The sequence below is a fragment of the Rhinolophus hipposideros genome (assembly GCF_964194185.1).
Source record: "Rhinolophus hipposideros genome assembly, chromosome: 6".
In the NCBI taxonomy this organism is placed as follows: Eukaryota; Metazoa; Chordata; class Mammalia; order Chiroptera; family Rhinolophidae; genus Rhinolophus; species Rhinolophus hipposideros.
The window spans coordinates 9,379,728-9,400,532 of NC_138052.1; the positions used below are offsets into that span (position 1 = coordinate 9,379,728).

General features: G+C 37.0%; 1 protein-coding gene across 5 annotated transcripts in view; it reads right to left on the minus strand.

Annotated features, from left to right (window-relative positions):
- Positions 1-20,805, minus strand: part of EPB41L5 (erythrocyte membrane protein band 4.1 like 5) — a 132,132-nt gene that overhangs the window by 23,321 nt on the left and 88,006 nt on the right. For all 5 annotated transcript variants that reach the window (XR_013993545.1, XR_013993546.1, XM_081052013.1 and 2 more), the window contains 2 exons: positions 4,240-4,403; positions 789-886 (listed from right to left, as the gene is read on the minus strand). Coding sequence is in view for 3 of the 5 variants with exons in the window: in XM_081052013.1 (XP_080908139.1) it covers positions 789-886; positions 4,240-4,403 (262 nt within the window). In the remaining 2 variants the exon portion in view is untranslated. The remainder of the gene's footprint in view (positions 1-788; positions 887-4,239; positions 4,404-20,805) is intronic.

Below are 20,805 nucleotides of genomic sequence, written 5' to 3' on the forward strand. Positions count from 1 at the left end.
TTCCGATGTTCACTGCAGCCATTTTCACATGGCCGACCCCTGGAAACAACCAAAGTATCTTTCCATAGATGACTGGATAAAGAAGATGTGGTATTTATATATAATGGAATACTACTCCACCATAAGAAAAGATGAAATAGCGCCATTTGAGACATGGATGGATCTTGAGATTACTATGCTAAGCAAAATAAGTCAGATAGAAAAAGTCAAGAACCACGTGATTTTACTGATATGTGGTATATAAAACTGAAAGGAACAAAGGAACAAGACAACCAAACAAAGAAACAAACACAGACACGGAGAACAGTTTAGTGGTTACTAGAGAGTTTAAAGGGGGTGGGGAAGTGGCAGAAGAGTTGGTGAAGGGGGTCAAACATATGGTGATGGAAGGAGAACTGACTCTGGGTGGTGAACATACAATGCGATAGGTAGATGCTGTATTACAGAACTGTACACTTGAAACCTATGTAATTTTACTAACCACTGTAACCCCAATAAATTTAAAAAAGTAAAATTAAAAGGTTTAACAGCCCTATCACTTTTGACTGTGTGTCTAAAAAAAAAAGAAAACTGTAAGATGACTGTACAGTTCTTAATGTTGCTACCCAAGTTTCCGCCTTCCCTCCTAAAAATCTACAAATTTCTTCGTCTTAAATGAGAAAAGTTTGTTAAGAATTTGGCAGAGACAGATTTCCCAGCAAAAGAAATGAGAAAGTATTAGCTTTGGGAAGAAAGGATTTCTGCGGTCTGTAATGTGTGACCGGCATACAAGGGAGACACCCGGATACCTGGCTGTTGATGTTGACATCAGTGCTGGCATGAGGGGGTGGCAATGAACTGGTTTCCATCTCAAGCTGTTTCAGCTTCTCTGACGCATCTTTTAATACTGGAAAAAACGGCAAAATAGCCCCTTAATCTGACAGGCTGTCACAGCTGTGTGAAGGTACAGATTTTAAGTTTGTTTTTTCCAACACCCGTTACCATCAATTAAAGGTAATAATCCAGATGACCGCAGAATACATGCATTTTCTTCCTATAACCAAGTAACTCTCCATTACTTTGATTAAGAGTTAACCTAAATAGGAACACTGGCCTGTATCTGCACTGCTCCTAAAAAGCCACTAGGCATGGAATGTTAATAGCATGTGTGGTTCAGAAGGCTTACTAGTCAAAAGATCCCAAAGAAAAGCAGAGATCATGTGTGACACCATCTTTTCTTCCACAACCACAACCCAAGCTCCTCCTGCTGCACTTCAGTACTTTGCCGTTTTCTTTCTTTGGCCCTCTCTCTCTATATATATATATTTATATTTATAATAATATAATATACTAATATATAGTTATTAATATATTTTAATATATTAATATATTTAATAATTTTGTTAATATATTTAATAGTATATATTTATTAATATATATTTATTAATATAATATAATATGTAATATATATTTAGCCTGAAACTAAACTTATGTGGAGCAAACAGATGAAGGACATACATTTATTCATTCATGGATGAATAAATATTATATACTGGTAACAGCAGGTGTGATGCAGGACAAGCATTTTGTCTTCATTATGTTTCACCTTAGCTGCAAAACGCATTACAAATAAAGTCCTCTAACCACTGAAAAGATAATATTAATACTTTAAATACAATTCAGTTTTAAATGAATGCTACTTAAATCAACCACTCTGTAATAATCTTATTTTACAGGGACTAATTTTGTATGAGTTTGTATTTTCACATGGTCACTTGACAAAAAGGTTGTTGAATGCCTAATAATTTCTAAATAATCAGGCAAAAGGGAAAGGAAAACTATGAAATCATTTCCTCCTAGTCAAAGGGACCATCTGAAAGTGTCCATCAGTTAACTCGTACTCTCCCTCAGCTGCATATTAGAATCAGATGTGGAGCTTTTAAGAAATACTGATTCCCAGAGCTAACCCCAGAAAATGATATCAGAACTTCTGGAGGTAGTTTTTTGGCACTGGTAGTTTTTAAAACTCTCCAGGTGATGAGAATCGCTAATTCAACACTGATTTCAAAATCTTCCATACTCATTTACTTACTTAATTGCCATCTCCTGGTTTTCTCATGCTACGAATTATTTGAGACTAAATTTTAACATGATGATGAGACCACAAACTCTTTAGCTTATGATGATAAATTAATACTGTTGGGTTTGGGGTCTGGGTTTTTTGTTGTTAAAATAAAGCTTCTTCTGCTACATCTGTTTGGCTGAGGAACATCCTGAGATTGTAAGATAAGCTCTTCTTTTTTAAAGTTACTATTTTTAACTATTCATCTATGTGAAATCAGAATTTTGACATTACAACCGAAAGAAAATAAAGAATAAATTGGATACCAAGATTATAAGACCTTAATTCTTAACATCAAAATACTCTATTTTCATTGACTTTGAGCAAATGACATAAATCTGAACTGGATAAGTCTTATGAATGAAACCCCTACACGATACACGAATTTCTTCTGTCACAACCTTAACAGCATTTAAGCTCTGCTTGCGTACCTTCTGTAATAAGGGGCTCACTCACTGTTACGTATCTATTTCCGTAATATGGCAGAAACATTTAAAAAATTTTTCCATATACTGATCCCAAATCTGCTTCCCTATACTTTCAAATTGCTGGTGCAAGAATCACCAATAAAACACCATAAAATAAATTCTTTGCTATACGGCTTTCAAACATTTGAAGAGTTATTACATCTCATTTGATCTTTTCTAGGCATCCCTAGGTCCTTCTAGGGACATCTTATGTAGGAACGTTCAATATTCTCCCAAACCAATGCAATTTCCTAGAAAGCATGTACTAAATCAATGTTGTTTGCTAATATAATACTTGTACTATTGCAGCACTGAAAAAAACCCTTAAGATCATATAACAGACATAAAATGTAATGTAAATAAAATCAATACTGGCATCTCTATAATGGAGACTATTTTTATTTTAACCCTCAGTATTTAATAGTCAGTATAAATACTCAGTATTAAGCTAGTTCTGCTTCTGGTTGAATCTAAATCCTGACGGCCCAGATTTATCATGTCTCACATCTGTCTAGTCACAAAGAGTTGTCATTTCTAACAAAAGGTAGAGTCCAGGGTAGGACTGTAAAAAAGAAACTAACCAAAAGAAATTATGGCAAAGAAAGTATAAAAGAAATAGTAATGGAGGATGTTTTCTTAATCCAATAACTAACTACTATCTTTAAAATAATCAAATTAGAACATTATTCTGAAATTACTAATAAATCAAAGTTAATTTCTGTTTCCCTGACCTCAGATCATAAGCACAACTCAAACATGGCAGACGTCAGTAAGAATTTCGTAAAACCATGACATATCAGAACATTTTTTTAACCGTGTATTTGTAGTGATCACTTAGGGAACAAAAGGACAGATTTTTAATGCCAATTACCAGTAGTACTTCTACATGTTCTATTAACCAGAAGCACTGTGTAAGTTTTCATGAACACTTTCTATCTCTAAATTACTAAATACACCGCTGAAGTCTATACTTCTCAGAGACAACAGCATACTCAATGACAACTTCCTATGAGGTGTTGACAGACAGCATCAAATGTTAGGGATAAAAGTCAAAATTGACAAGAGCCACATAAATATTAGCTGCTGTTAAATGAACATATATTACACTGAGATTCAACAGCAAGCTCCTGTTTATACAGTTTATACTTTAATGTCAAACCAAACTCACAAACATACAGAAATTTTCAATGTGCAATTTACTGTTTCCTTTTAACCTTTGAAAAAGTTAAGGTAAGCAACTTTCTCTCTGTATTATTTATTTTTGTGAGTCTGGGCAAAAACAGTCCTCATTAAAAACAAAACACTTTCTGGGAGCTAATGGAGCACCCAAACATTTATTCAATCAATCCTGTGCCCTTTACAGAAACTTCAAATCTTTAAAGAAACTTTTTCTCCTAATTTTCACTCAAAAAACAAAGTAAAAAGCAAGTTTGAAAATTCATAAATTTTTAATGACTTATAAATAATACAAATGTTTAATGGTCTCAATTATGCGATCTTAAATATTTCAATGGACCTTTAAGCCAAAAGAGCAAGAACGCATAACTCTTCTACATTAAAATTTAAAATTCAACTATTGCATAAAATATTATTGACGGGACTGATTTAAATAGCTCATTTCAAAGGGAGGTAAAATAAAAAGGTGTCATTGATGTTATACAGAATACTTACTCCCGCCTTCACCTTCAGGCTCCTTTAATCCACTTTGCCTGGTGGCCATGTTAACTTCCGCTGGTGCTGGCAATGTTTCCACAGTGTCAGGTGCCCCAATTACATCATCAATGGTTGTTTCCAGTAAGTCTGGACTATCTAGCAAATCCATATTCAGAGGCAAGCTGTAAAGGTAACAGGTAAAGGTAAAAACATACTTAGACCAAGACATTTATCATGAAAAGAATTTAAAATACTAATAAGAATCTTTACTGGAAAAAAATTCATATAAAGAGTTCAAATCCCGAGTAGTTTATTCATCTGACAACACCTGTTGGGCAGGCTTTTCTTCCAGCTAAGATGGAGTAAAAGGGGACTGGATTTTGCTTCCTACCTAAAATAACCTAAGGGAGAAAAATTTGTTTTCAAGACATAAGACATCAGACAACAAAGGACAATGATTCTGAAATTTGGGAAACAAATGAGGTGAGCCTGCAATTGCCTTGAGAGAATTTCCATGCCTCGGTGCAGAGATGGTGAAATGAGGCGGAGCACAGAGAACCTTAGTTGTCTTCTCAATTGAAAAGATGAGACTGAGTCCAGGGCGGCCAAGGCAACTAGAGTTCACAGGACACAAGACCAAACAGGACAGAGCAGCACTTCAAGGAGAGAATCCTGGAGATCTGCAGAAAATACCCACCTCAAGTATTCAGCAGAGTACTGACAAGAGAACGTGTGAGGAAACTCTCAGAGGATAGGGAAAGACCATCCAAAAGGACTTCTCCCTCTGTTTGGCTGGAGAAAGTACTAGTGGCATTCACACTGGGCCACAGTGCCTGTTTCCACAGACAGACTGTAAAAACACATAATTCACAGGGCATTGAGTATTCAGGACGGTTTTGCCTCAGTAGTGAAAAATAATTAACTCAGACTGAGCATGGCAAAGGCCCACCTAATACATCATAAAAGAAAGACCTGAAAGGATCCAACTGTTTCCAAGTAACTTAACTGCATCGCAAAACAAAGCTCAAAGGTACAGAGGAATATAAAATTATCTAACATCTGGCAGGGAAGTGAAACTTGTTAGGTTAAGAACTTGGCAAAATGTCAGGGGTCCACTCAAAGATTACCAGGAATGCAAAGAGGCAGAAAAAGACATCCCATACTAAAGAGAATAATCCACCAATGGAAACTGATGTTAGAATTTGCACAGAAATATACTAAACAGTTACAATAACTGTTTAATTATAACACGTTAAAAAAAGTTAAGTACAAACATGGAAGATATAAAAAAGATCCAAATCAAACTTCTAGAGAAGAAAATTACAATATCTGAGATGAAAAATATATTGGATGGCATTCACAGAGATTAAACATTAGGGAAAGAAAAAAAAAAGCTAAATTTGAAGGCATAGCAACAGAAAATATCCCAAATAAAACACACAAAGAAAAAGAATCCCTCAAAATGAAAAGAATATCAGTACCACAAAAGACCCCGAAAGCCAAAGCAATCTTAAGAAAAAAGAACAATACTGGAGGTATCGCACTCCCTGACTTTAGCTTGTACTACAGGGCTACAATAATCAAAACAGCATGGTATTGGCAGAAAAACAGACACGTAGACCAATGGAATAGAATTGAGAACCCAGAAATAAAACCACATAAGTATGGACAGATAATTTTTGACAAAGAAGCAAAAAACATACAACGGAGAAAAGAAAGCCTCTTCAATAAATGGTGCTGGGAGAATTGGAAAGCCACATGCAAAAAACTGAAAGTGGACTGCTATCTGTCACCGTGTACCAAAATTAATTCAAAATGGATCAAAGACTTAAGCATAAGACCTGACACAATAAACTGCATAGAAGAAAACATACGTACTAAACTTATGAACCTTGGGTTCAAAGAGCATTTTATGAATTTGACTCCAAAGGCAATGGAAGTAAAAGCTAAAATAAACGAATGGGACTATATGAAACTTAAAAGCTCCTGCACAGCAAAAGAAACCATCGACAAAATAAAGAGGCAACCAACTGAATGGCAGAAGATCTTTGCAAACAGTGCCTCTGATAAGGGGCTGATATCCAAAATATACAAGGAATTCATGCAACTCAACAACAAAAAAACAAACAACCCAATTGAAAAATGGGCAGACAACCTGAAGAGACATTTCTCCAAAGAGGACATACAAATGGCAAATAGACATATGAAAAAATGCTCAACATCACTAATCATCAGAGAAATGCAAATAAAAACCACAATGAGATATCACCTCACCCCAGTCAGAATGGCTTTCATCAACAAGACAAATAGCAACAAGTGCTGGAGAGGCTGTGGAGAAAAAGGAACCCTCATACACTGTTGGTGGGAATGCAGACTGGTGCAGCCGCTATTGAAGGCAGTGTGGAGGTTCCTCAAAAAATTACAAATAGAATTACCATATAAGCCAGCAATCCCTCTCCTGGGTATCTACCCAAAAAATCTGAAAACATTTATACATAAAGACACGTGTGCTCCAATGTTCATTGCAGCTTTGTTTACGGTGGCCAAGACATGGAAACAACCAAAATGTCCTTCGATAGACGAATGGATAAAGAAGTTGTGGTACATATACACAATGGAATACTATTTGACGGTAAGAAAAGATGATATAGGAGCATTTGTGACAACATGGATGGATCTTGAGAGTATAATGCTAAGTGAAATAAGTCAGACAGAAAAAGCAGAGAACCATATGATTTCACTGATATGTGGTATATAAACCAAAAACAACAAAAGAACAAGACAAACAAATGAGAAACAAAAACTCATAGACACAGACAATAGTTTAGTGGTTACCAGAGGGTAAGGGGGTGGGGGGAGGGAGATGAGGGTAAGGGGGGATCAAATATATGGTGATGGAAGGAGAACTGACTCTGGGTGGTGAACACACAATGGGATTTATAGACGATGTAATACAGAATTGTACACCTGAAATCCATGTAACTTGACTAACAATTGTCACCCCCATAAACTTTAATTAAAAAAAAAAAAGAAAATGGGCCTGCCCGGTGGCTCAGGCAGTTAGAGCTCCGAGCGCCTAACTCCGAAGGCTGCCGGTTTGATTCCCACGTGGGCCAATGGGCTCTCAACCACAAGGTTGCCAGTTCAACTCCTCAAGTCCCGCAAGGGATGGTGGGCTGCACCCCATGCAACTAAGATTGAACATGGCACCTTGAGCTGAGCTGCCACTGAGCTCCCGGATGGCTCGGTTGTTGGTTGGAGCACGGGCTCTCAAGCACAAGGTTGCCGGTTCGACTCCCGCAAGGGATGGTGGGCTGTGCACCCTGCAACTAGCAACGGGCAACTGGACCTGGAGCTGAGCTGCACCCTCCACAACTAAGACTGAAAGGACAACAACTTGAAGCTGAATGACATCCTCCACAACTAAGATTGAAAGGACAACAACTTAACTTGGAAAAAAGTCCTGGAAGTACATACTGTTCCCCAATAAAGCCCTGTTCCCCTTCCCCAATAAAATCTTTAAAAAAAAAAAAAAAGGAAAGAATATCGGTTAGTGTGGGACAACTTTAAGTAGCCTACTGTAATGGATAATTGGAGTCCCAAAGTGGGGGTGGGACAGAACAAATGTTAAAATAAATAATTGCTGAAATTTTTCCAAATTTGATTAAAGCTATAAACCCACAGATCCAAGAATCTCAATAAACCCTAAACACTAGAACATGAAGAAAGCTACACCAAAGCACATCATAATCAAATTGCTTAAAACCAATGATAGAAAATCTCAAAAGCAGCCAAAGACTCATATGTTCAAAAAACTAAAGATAAGGATGACATCCTATTTCCCATCAGAAACTATGCAAAGCAGAGGATAGTGGAGGATCACCTTGAAAGAACTGAAAGAAAAACAAAAATGACAACTAAAATTTTATAGCCAGCAAAAAGTTTAAAAAAGCAAAAAAAAAAAAAAAAAGCTAGATATATACCAAAGGAAAATGAAAGCATATATCCACACAAAAATGTGTACATAAACGTTCATAGCAGTATTATTCATAATAGCCAAAAAATGGAAACAGCCTAAATGCCCATCAACTGAGGCCTGAATAAATAAAATGCAGTATATCTATAGACTAAGACACCAATCAGCAATAAAAAGGAGTGAAGCACTGATATATGCTGACATGGATGACCGTTGAAAACATAATGTTAAGGGAATAAATCCAGACACAAATGATCACATATTGTATGAGTCCATTTATATGAAATGTCCGGAAGAGGCAAATCCATTTAGTCAGAAAGCAAGATTTGTGGTTGCCAGGAGCTGGACGAAGGGTCAGGGAGGAATGGGGATTGACTGCTGTGGTGTAAGGTCTGAAATTAAGATTCAATACTAAGTGCTGCCTTGACATCCTGTGAGGCTAACCACGGGTTCCCATGCTCTCACCAGATATACAGTCCCCCACCCAGTGGAAAAGGTTCCCCATCCGGCTAGTTCTGCTATCAACTAACTGTACCAGCTGTATTCTGACAAGGTTTTTAACCTAATAAATTTCACTTTCCTGACAGTCTGTAAAATTATTCAAACAAGCCAATCACATCCCCTGATGGGAACTAGGGGTCATCTCATCCTCATGTTACCATAAAGCCTGCCTCCTACTGCCCATTGTTGTTCACTTTGCTTCCCAAACAAACCACCGTGTGGCCCTGTATGTTATGAGGTTTCCTCCTACCTTGAGCCTTAAGTATATGTGACTAATAAATTGCTGTCTATCTCATCTTTCCAGTGTTGGGTTTTGTGTGTTCAACCATTTTATAGTATTTAGGGTAAGGTATCCCTCCCTCACCAAAAGGGTGAATAAGGGGTGATCAGAGCAATGGGTATGAGGCTTCCTTTAGGTTGGACAAAAATGTTCTAAAATAAAATTGTGATAAAGGTTGCACAATCCTGTGAATGTATTAAAAACACTGAATTGTCCACTTTAAATGGGTGGATAGTAGGGTATGTGAATTATATCTTAAAGCAGTAAAAAAAAAATACAAAATGAAATATTATCATTCATACAAAATAATTCATGACCAAAAGACTTGCACTAAAAAAAAAGTTAAAGGAAGACCTAAAGGCAGAAGTAAAATAAACAATGTATTTCGTGGTTTACAACATAGTAAAATGCTTGAAGAGTGATAAAAAGGCTGGGAGAGGGTAAATGGAAGTACACTACTGTAAGGTTCTTCTACTATACATGAAATGGTATCATAGTCTACTTTCAAGGGATAGTATAAGTTAAAGTTGTACATGCTAAAGCCACCATTAAAGTAAAACAAAGAATTATAGCTAAGAAGTGAAGAAAGCACATAGATGGAATTAAAAAAAATTGATTAATGAAAAAGAAGACAGAAAGAAAGATGGGAACGAGACACATATGAGATAAACAGAAAACAAACAGCAAAATGATAGACTCAAACTTAATCATATTAATAATTAAAAGAAAATGGTCTAAACATACAAATTTTTAAATACAAAGATTGTCAGCTAAGATTAAAAAAAGCAAAACCCAATTATATCTGCCTATATAAAACATAATTTAAATATAAACAGAAATTTAAAAATAAAAGGATAGAAAATGATATACCATGCTAACACTAGTCAAAACAAAAGCTAGAGTGAATATATTGTTACCAAAGTAGAGTTCAGAGCAAAGAACAATACTTCAAATAAAGATGGCTATAGATAAAGTGGGCATTTAATCAACAGCACATGACAATACTAAATATTTATGAACTTAATGACAGAGCTTCAAAATACATGAAGCCAAAACCAAAAGTACTGCAAAGAGTAATAGACAAATTGATAATTATGGTTGGAGACTTCTGAATAATTGATAGAACAAGTAGGCAGAAAATCATCAAGGATATATTAGACTAGAATAATACTAATCATCCACTTTTCCTAACTGACACTTACAGAGCAGTACACCAAAAACAGCGAAATACACATTTCTCTCAAATACACACAGAATAATCACTAACACAGATCATGTTCTGGGCCATAAAATAAGACTTGATCAATTCAAAAAGATTCAAGTCATACAAAGTATATATGTTCTTTGACCAGAACAGAATTAAATTAGAAATCCAAACAGAAAGATCTTTGGAAAATCCCAAAATATTTGGAAATTATGTAAGGCACTTCTAAATAACACATGGATCAAAAAAGATATAAAAAGGAAAACTATAAAAGTATTTTGAATTAAATGAAAATGACAGCGCAACATATCCAAAATTGTAGGATGCCACTAAAGTAGTACTTAGAGGAATACTGATTGCACTAACCATCTATATTAGAAAAGAACTTCTCATATCAGTGACCCAAGCTTACACCTTGATAAAATAGAAAAAGAACACATTAAATGCAAAGAAGGCAAGAAATAATAGAGATTGAAGGAAAAAGAAGTAGAGAAAATGAATTAAACTGAGAGCTAGTTCTTTGAGAAGCTCAATATTAATTGCTAACTTCTAACTGGCTAATAAGAGAAAAAAAGAGAGAATACATATTTACCAATAACAGGAATGAGGTCCTACAGGTATTAAAATGGAATAAGGGAATATAAGAACTTTATGCCAACAAATTCAGTAACTTAGATGATATGGAAACATTTCTTCAGAGACACAAACTACCAAAGCTCACTCCAGAAGAAATAGAAAATTTGAATAGATTCATAAAAGTAAGTTAACTGAATTAATAAAAAATCCTCTCACAAAAAGCTTGGGCCCAGATGACTTCCCGGGTTAATTCTATCAAACATTTAAAAGAAGAAATAATGTCAATCTTCAACAAACTATTTCAGAAACAGAGGAGGCAACATTCCCTAAATCATTCTATGAAGCCACTATTCTCCTGATACTGGAGACATACAAAGACATAACAAGAAATCAAGCAAGAAACAAAAAGAATTGCCCACCATGCCCAAGTGGGATTTATGACAGGAATGCAAAGTTGGTTTACATTCCAAAATTAATTAATGTAATATACCATATTAATAGGAAAAAAACACACGATCATCTCAATAGGTGTAGAAAAAGTATTTGACAAATCCAGTGCCATTCATGGGAAAAACTCTTAAAGTAAGAACAGACAGGAGCATCTTCAATCTCATAAAGGCCATCTACAAAAAACCAACAGCTAACATCACATTTAATGATGAATGATTGTATGCTTTCTCCTGTAGGACAAGGATGTCCATTTTTACCACTTCATTCAACATTGAACTGGAGGTTCTAGCTAGCACAATAAGAAAAAAAAAAAAAAAAAAAGGAAGAGAATAGAAAAGAAAATCAAGGGCATCCATATTGGAAAAGAAGAGGTAAAAAAGAAGAGGTTTTTATGTGCAGATGATAGAATCCTGTATTGAGAAAATCCAATGGTATTCACAAAACACTACGAGAAAGTAATAAATGAGTTCAGCAAGGTTCAGCAAGTAGGATACAAGACCAAGATGCAAAACCAATTATCTATACACTAGTAATGAACAAGAAATTGAAATTAAAACTATTCCATTCACAATAGCATCAAAAAGAATAAAAACTTAGGAATAAATTTAATAAAGGATATGCAGGACTTGTACACTTAAAACAATAACAAATAAATTAAAGGAGATCTAAATAAATGGAAAGATATTTCATGTTCCTGGATTGGAACACTTAATACTGTCAAGATGACAATTCTCAAACTGATCTATGACTACAATTCACTCACTATCAAATTCCTAGCAGACTTTATTGTAGAAGTTAACAAGCCAATTCTAAAATTTATACAGAAATTCAAAGGAGCCAGGATAGCCAAATCCATTTTTAAAAAGAAGAACAAAGTTGGAGGACGTCCACTACCTGATTTCAATGGTATAAAGCCATGGTAACCAAGACAGTGTGGTATTGTCCAAATATAGGCCTGTGAATCAATAGAACAGAATTAAGAGTCTAGAATTCCTTACACTTACAGTTCATTTTTGCCAACATAAACCAAAGGGGAAACCACATAGTCTTTTTAAGAAATGGTGCCAACAGAAGTATAAATGCAAAAATATGGATTTATAATTTAGACCCTACCTCACACCATACGTAAAAATTAAATCAAAATGGGTGATAGACCTAAGCATTAAGAGCTAAAACTATAAATATTTGAAGAAAAGGAAAAATATCTCTGAGACTTTGGGTTGAGAAAATGTTCTTAGACACCAAACATACTATCCATAAAAGAAAAGCCTGGTAAGTTGGACTTCATCATAATGAAATATTTGAGCTTCAAAAGACTTATTATGAAAATGAAAAGAGAAGTCACAGATTAGGAAAAAAATTTTGCAAATCATGTATCTGATAAGGGACTAGTATTCTAAAATACGCAAAGTATTCTTCAAACGATAAAAAGACAACCCATATAAAAATAGGCAAAAAGTTTGATAGACATTTCTCCAGAGACACACAAATAGGTGATAAGCAAATGAAAAGATACTCAACATCACTAGCTCTCAGGAAAATACAAATCAAAACCACAATGAGAAATCACTGTTCACTCACTACAATAGCCATATAAAACAAAACAAAACAAAACAAAATGAAACAGAAAACAGAAAATCACTAATGTTGGAGAGGATGTGGAGACACTGAAACCCTCATCCATTTCCACTCCAGAAAACAGTTTGCCAATGTCTTAAAAGTTAAAATATAAATTTACCATACAACTCAGCAATTTTCCTCCTAGAAGTCTATCCAAAAGAAACAATACCTTATGTCCACACAAAGACATGTACAGGAATGTTCATAATATTATGCATAGTAGCCAAAACATAGGAAGAATCCAAATTTTCACCAACTGATGAATGGGTAAACAAAATGTGATATATCCACACCATAGACTATTCGGCAACTAAAAGAAACAAACTAGGAAACACCGATGAAGTAAAAAACATTATGCTAGGTGAAAGAAGCCAGCAACAATACCCTGTACGTTGTATGATTCCATTGATATGAAATGACTAGGAAAGGCAAATTTACAAGGACTGAAAGCAGACCAGTAGTTGTTAAGGGTGTGGGAAGGTAGGAGCGCGACTTAAGTATAGAGCAGCACGAGGAAACCTTTTGGGATGATGGAAATGTTCTAAAACTAGATTGTGGTGATGACTGTACAATTCTATACATTTCTATAAAGCACGTAATTGTACACTTAGAATAAGTAAATTTTATAATACGTAAAATTGTCGCAGTAAAGTTGCTTAAAAAAAAAACCTTAGCCAAATTTAGAAACTAGAAAGTCATAATCGAGTTCAGCAAAGTTGCAGAATTCAGAATCAACATAGAAAAATCAATTATATAAAATCACTAGCAATAAACAACAGGAAACTGAGATGAAGAAAATAATTCCATTTAGAAACCCAATTATTCTATTTTAACAGTTTTTTATTTTTAAAGAACAAGACTGTCAACCCAATTCATCTGTTGTGAAAAAGCTCAAAGGTTGTAGGCATTTTATTTTGTTGATCTAACACTGAGTTAGAGCAAAGCAAAGGAACTGACATTGCTGGAAGGTTCCATGCTTTCCTGGAGGAATGAAGGCCATGTTTCAATTAGATGCCTTGTGTCTGGAACCCAAATAAGAAAAAATTATGAAAACTATTAAGAGATAGTAAGAAGAAAGAAAGAATTTCTGCTTAAGTCAAGAATCTGTGCCCCAGTCATGTCTCTGCAGCAAACTAGTTGTACAACTTTAAACAAGTCACTTTACCTTGGTTTTCAAAATGTGTTCTACAGAGACCCAAGGATTCCAGATGTGAGTGACTTAGCTACAGGTACGGAAAAGGTGATGGAGTTTTTCATCTCCCCACAGTCATCTTCCTATGGGCTTTTATTTGGAATTCCCAAGCAGGTTTAATTGGAAGGGTTTCTTGGCTAAAGTTCATTTGGAAACCTGGAGTAAAGGCACTGTGGGCACTTTCAATCTTCCATAAAAATATATTAATGGAAAACCATCTCATCATCTCATTTTCAAGCCTTTTCCAACTGGTCCAATTGTTATCCTCCCAAAGAGTGAATCAGTGTTACTGGCAGGACTTTTGTTCAAAATAAAAATAACAACATCAAAAGAAAAGGTGTTGGTGGTGACAGGGAGAACAGATGAAACAAAAATAGTAGAATATTGGAATTTGTTGAAGGGGGTTGATAGGCATATTGTAGTGCATCATATTTTCTCACTACTTAGTATATATTTTAGAACGTTTCATCATAAATTAAAAAACAGGAATAGCAGTATTTCTGGACAAAGGAATGTGAGAACTGGTCGGAGTTCATCTCCTGTGGTCGGTCCTAACATGGAACCATGCCACAAAATATTTTTTTAAACTATACACCATATGTTTTAGTCTGTTCGGGTTGGACAACAGAATGCCACAGACTGGGTGGCTTACCAACAAGAGAAATTTATTTCTCAGAGTTCTAGAAGCTGGGAAGTCCAAGATCAGATGCCAGAAGATGGGGTGTCTGGTGAGGGCCCGCTTTCTAGTTCACAGACTCTTTTAGCTGTGTCCCGACATGGCACAGGGGTGAGGGATCTTTCTGGGGTCTCTTTTAGAAGAGCACTAATCCCATTCATGAGGACTTCTGCTGTCATGACTTAATCACCCTCCAAACACCATTACTTTGAGAATTAGGTCTTAACATAGGAATTTTGGGGGGGATACAAATATTCAGTCCACAGCATTAAAAAATAAGATTAAAAAACTTCCTAAATCAGAAATGAAATAGAAGCCCATATATAAAAGAATGTTGAACTGTCTCAATTTATGCTTGAGAACAATGGTTAAAAAGTACCCATGTTATGGGGTCAACTGTGTGTGTCTCCCCAAATTCATATGTTGAAGTCCTAACACCCAGTATCTCAAGAATGCAAACTTATGTGGAAACAGGACGGTTGCAGAGGATAAGGTCACACTGGAGAAGGGCAGGCACTTGATTCAGCACAGCCAATGTCTTTACAAAAGAAGAGAACGTGGGTACATACGCACAGGAGAACACCATACGAAGGTGAGAACAGAAAGCAGGGGAGCATCTACAATGCAGACTGCCCGCACACCACCTGAAGCCAGGTGAGAGGCATGGGACAGATTCTTTTAGCCCTCAGAAGGAAGCAATCCTGCCCACACCTTCATCTCTCGTACTTCTAGCCTCTAGAACTGTGAGACCAAATTTCTGTTGCCACCCAGTTGTAAGGGTGGTCCTAGCAAACCAATACATCTCACATTCTAGAGATCTGAGCAGGACTTACTAAAAGAGACCCTGAGAGCACAACGTTATCCACATCATAAAAGAAAAGACAAGAAATCCTAAAAGACATCCTGCAAGGGAATTTAAAGGAAAAGAGAGTACTCTGACTTTTCTCCTCCTCGCTCCAGGAGAGTAGGGAATGGAAAAGCACATCAAGTTAATGGAGGCTCTAAAAGTACCTATGAAAGGGGAGAATGACATCTTGCTTTGTGGTAAGGGATTGCTGAGCATCAGAAACTACTAGGCCTATGTCAGATGTAGCACGGGGAGAGTTCTTAGGAAAATCTAATGCATGAATCTGTAAGTTTGGGAGTATATGTAAATAGATTTCCCACCCAGGGAAGTGCATCCTTCAACATGGAGAGGTTCAACCTCAGGGAGGTGCCTGGAGCCAACCTTAGTAACATGGGGGGAAAGGCCAGCCATCGAACACGATATATTTCCACTGTTTGGCAGGGCAAAAATGCATAGATTCTCACAGGCCAAATTTTGAACAAGTCACACAGCGAAATGAATAGGAATGTATGATAGTGCATTTAAAAATAATCCATATGTCTATTAGTACAAATTATTTCCTTTAAAAGTGAAAGGGGGAAAGCTCTCTTTTACAGAAGAATGCAAACTCGTATTTGTAGAAAGAAGGACAGAATTGGAAAATCATCATATTGTAAATACCAAAGTAATAATAATTGATTCAGGCAAAAATTACCAATGCATGCTAAAACCACTGGGTAAAAGACTGTGAGGAAATAGGATTTCTCCTTAGTCTGAAAATGATATCCCAAGTAGTAGAGAAAGAGAAAAAAGGTACTTTTACAGAGAAATCTGGTAGACATCACCTTAACCAAAACATTAGTAAAAATGTTTAACTTCAATCTAATCATGAGAAATCACACAAATCTAAGTTGAGAGGTATTCTGTAAAGGAACTGGCATAGACTGAAAAATGTCAATATTTTGAAAGGCCAAAGAAGGCTGGGAACTTTTCATGATTAAAGAGACACAAAAAGCTACCTGAAATCTTGCTTGGATCCTGGTTCAGAAAGAAATATAGCTATAAAGGGCATTTATTAAAACATTTGGGAAAATTTGAGTATAGACTATATACTAGATAATGGAATTATATTGATGTTAAATTTTCTGAGCATGGTAAACATATCACATACAAGAATGTCCTTGATCTTTGGAGACACATGAAGCAGTAATTAGGGATGTAGGAATATAATGTCTGCATTACGATCCTCAATTAGTTCAGCCAAATAAATAAATGTTAGCATATAAGCAAAATATTAATAGGTGGTGAATCTAGGGGAAGGGCATATGCTATTCATCCACCATTCTTTCAACTTTTCCATGGGTTTGAAGTTTTCCGAAGTAAAAAGTTGGAAGACAAGAAAAAAATGTATGTGCTTCTCTTGAGCTGAGTGTATAAGTCCAGCCTTAATGCCATTCAATGGAACTCCAGCCATGAGATGAATGTGCCAGGGTAATCTGACCCAAGCCATAAAAGTGTACGTATGGGCCCAAGGTTCCAGTCAGGATGGCGCAGTAGGTAAACACTGTGCTTACCTTCTCTCACGACCACATCAAAATTACAACTAACCTACAAAACAACCATCTTTGAGAACTGCCTAAAATCTTGCTGAACCGAAGCCCTACAACTAAGGACATGCAGAAGCAGCCACATCGAGACTGGTAGGAGGGGCAGAGAAATGGAACAGGATGGTTCCATAAGTGCCTGTGACCATTAAAATTTGGGAGGAGTATCAGCTGTGGAGGTTCCCCTTGCCCCAAGGAAGGAGAGGTCTCAGCTCAACCCCAGCCTAGTGTTCCAGTGCCAGGGAGAGAAGACCCCATAATATTTGGTTGTGAAAACCAGTGGAAATTGTGACTAAGTGGGATGGAGGACGGCTGGAGTCCCAGCCGCTCCTCTTAAAGGGACCGCACACGGATTTACCAATGGAATCACTGGCTCTGAGTTCCAGTGCTGAGGCAGCAGCTGGAGAGGCAGCAGGGACATATGGTGAGGAACTGAGTTGTCTAGGTTGGGACGGGGGCTGGAGAGGCAGCTTTCTCCTGGATGGAAGAAATGGCAGAAGCCATTGTTTCTTTGTTGAGCCCTCCCCCTTCCCAGCTTGCAGACTCAGGCTGCTGCCATACCTGAGTCTCCATCAAGCTGGCTAACACCATTGGCTCGCCATGCCAACTTCTGGGCACACCCAAGCCACTTCCAGTGGCTTTTTAGTACAAACCGCCTGCCTTGGCAGACTTTCCTAGAGTCTCTCAAAGATTCACATGACCCAGACAAGCAGCATTTGACTTGAGTGTGTCCTGTACCTCTGGCAGAGCAGCCCTAAGCCTGGCACTAGTGGCAGAAGGCCATGGTTCTTGGCTCGGCCTCTTGAGGCACTTCCAAGCACAGCACAGGTGGCAGCCATCTGCCAACTGCTTTGTGGCTCCTGCCAGGTGGCCCCAAGTGAAGTACAGGCTGTGGCTGAACTTGACCTACAGCGGATCCCCTCTAGGCGGCTTTGAAACAAGCTGGAGCATCACCTAGCCACCTCCAAGAAAGACACACCCAAGTGGCAGATTGGGAAGGCACCAGAGCCCTGCTGAGGCAGATCCTGCTCTGGGGGCTCAGCCCCTGTACAACTCTTCCACTGTAGTCACAGCCAGTTCTCACAACCAATGGGCCTGAGTGTCAATCTCTCCCATTGCAAATAGGAACCAAGGCTTATCTACAAGAAAAAGACACACACAACCCACATAGGGGAAACACCTGGAGTGTGTGGCTCAAGTGAACAGAAGGACTATGCCACTGAACCCCACAGCACACCTACTACATAAGGCCACTCTACTAAGACTGGAAGACATAGCAGCCCTACCTAATACATAGAAACAAACACAGGGAGGCAGCCAAAATGGGGAGACAAAGAAACATGTCCCAAATAAAAGAACACAACAAAGCTCCAGAAAAAGAACAAAATGGAGACAACGAATCTATCAGGTGCAGAGTTCCAAATACTGGTTATAAGGATGCTCAATGATCTCAGGGAGAACTTCAACAGAGAGATAGGAAACATAAAAATGGAGACAGAAAACACACACAATAAAACTGTCAGAAATAAAAGAGTACAATAATGGAAATGAGGAATACATTAAAGAGAATCAGATTAGACGAAACAGGGGGTCAAATCAACGATGTATAAGAGAAGATAGTAGAAAACACCCAATCAGAACAGCAAAAAGAAAACAGAATCCAAAAAACTGAGGAGAGTTTAAGGGGCCTCTGGGACATCAAGCATACCAACGTTAGCATTATAGGGGTACCAGAAAAAGAAGAGAGAAAGCAATTAATTGAAAACCTATTTGAAGAAACAATGATGGAAAATTTCCCTAACTTGGTGAAGGAAATAGATACACAAGCCCAGGTAGCACAAAGAGTCCCAAACAAGGTGAACCCAAAGAGGCCCACACCAATACACATCATGATTAAAATGCCAACACTTAAAGAGTCTTAAAAGCAGCAAGAGAAAAGCAGTTAGTTAGCTATAAGGGAGTTCCCGTAGGATTGTCAGCTGATTTTTCAACAGAAACTTTGCAAACCAGAAGGGATTGGCAGGAAATATTCGAAGTGATGCAGAGCTAGGACCTACAACCAAGACTACTCTACCCAGCAAAGCTACCATTTAGAATCGAAGGATAAAGAGCTTCCCAGACAAGAAAAAGCTAAAGGAGTTCTCGCCACCAAAGTTGTATTCAAGGAATTTTAGAGGGAATTCTTTAAGACAAAAAAAAAAATAAAAATAAAAAATATGAATAAAGTGTCAATAACTACATTCCTATCAACAACCATTTTCAATGTAAATGGATTAAATGCTCCAATCAAAAGATGGGGAACTGAATGGATAAGAAAACAAGACCCTTATATATGCTGCCTACAAGAGATGCACTTCAGATCGCAAGACACACAGATTGAAAGTAAAGCAATGGGAAAAAATATTTCATGAGATTAAAAAAAGCCAAACAAACAGCGGGGTAGCAACACTTATACCAGACAAAATAAACTTTAAAACAAAGACTATAACAAGAGACACAGAAGGACCTACTAATCCCAGTTCTGGGTATTTATCTGAACAAACTCAAAATACTACTTCAAGGGGACATGTGCAGCCATATGTTCACTGCAGCATTATTTACATAAGCCAAGATATGAAGACAGCCTGGGTGTCCCTGAATGGATGAATGGATAAAGAAGAGATCGTACATATATACAATGGAATGTTACTCAGCTGTAAAACAGAAGGAAATCTTGCCATATGCGACAACATGGATGGACCTAAAGGGTACTGTGCTGAGTGTAGTAAGTCAAACTGCAAAAGACAAGTGTCATATGATTTCACTTATAAGTAAAATTTAAAGAACAAAATAAACAAAGGAAACAGAAACAAACTCATAGATACAGAGAACATTTTGATGGTTGCCAGATGGAAGGCAGGTTGGGAGTGGGTGAAAAGGGGAAGGGATTAAGAAGTACAAATTAGCTGTTACACAGTAGTCATGGAGATGTAGGGTATAGCATAAGGAATACAGTCAATACTATAATAACTATGTATGTATGGTGTCAGATGGGTACTAAATCTATTGGGGTGATAGATGGGAGGGGGGTTGGGGGCAGGGTCAAAAGGTGAAGGGATTAAGAAATACAAATTGTTGGAGGGGGATGGGGAGAAGGTAAAGGGATGAGAAAGCAGAAATTTGTAGTTACAATATTGTCATGGGGATATGAAATACAGTATGAAAAATATAATTAATAATGTAAAGATTATGTAGGGTGCCAGATGGGCACTGGATTTATTAGGGAGACCATTTCATAGATTATGTAGATGCCTGACCACTGCGCTACATACCTGAAGCTAAAGTTGAATAATATTGAATGTCAACTATAATTAAATATATAGAGTCGGGGATGTGGAGTACATCTTAGGGAATTGCAACAGCTTTATACGATATCAAAGGGGTAGTAGACTGGGGGGATTATCACTTTGTGAGGGGTATAAATGTCTAACTATTACATTGTTTTGTACACATGAACAAAAAGAAATACAAACTGGTAGTTACAAAATAGTCTTAGAGATGTGAAGTATAGTGAATATAATCAATAACATGGTGATAACTATGCAGAGAGCCAGGGGGTACTAGTCAGGGGCATCACGTCCTAAATTATATAAATGTCTAACCACTATGCTGTACACCTGAAATATAAAATAATGCTGAA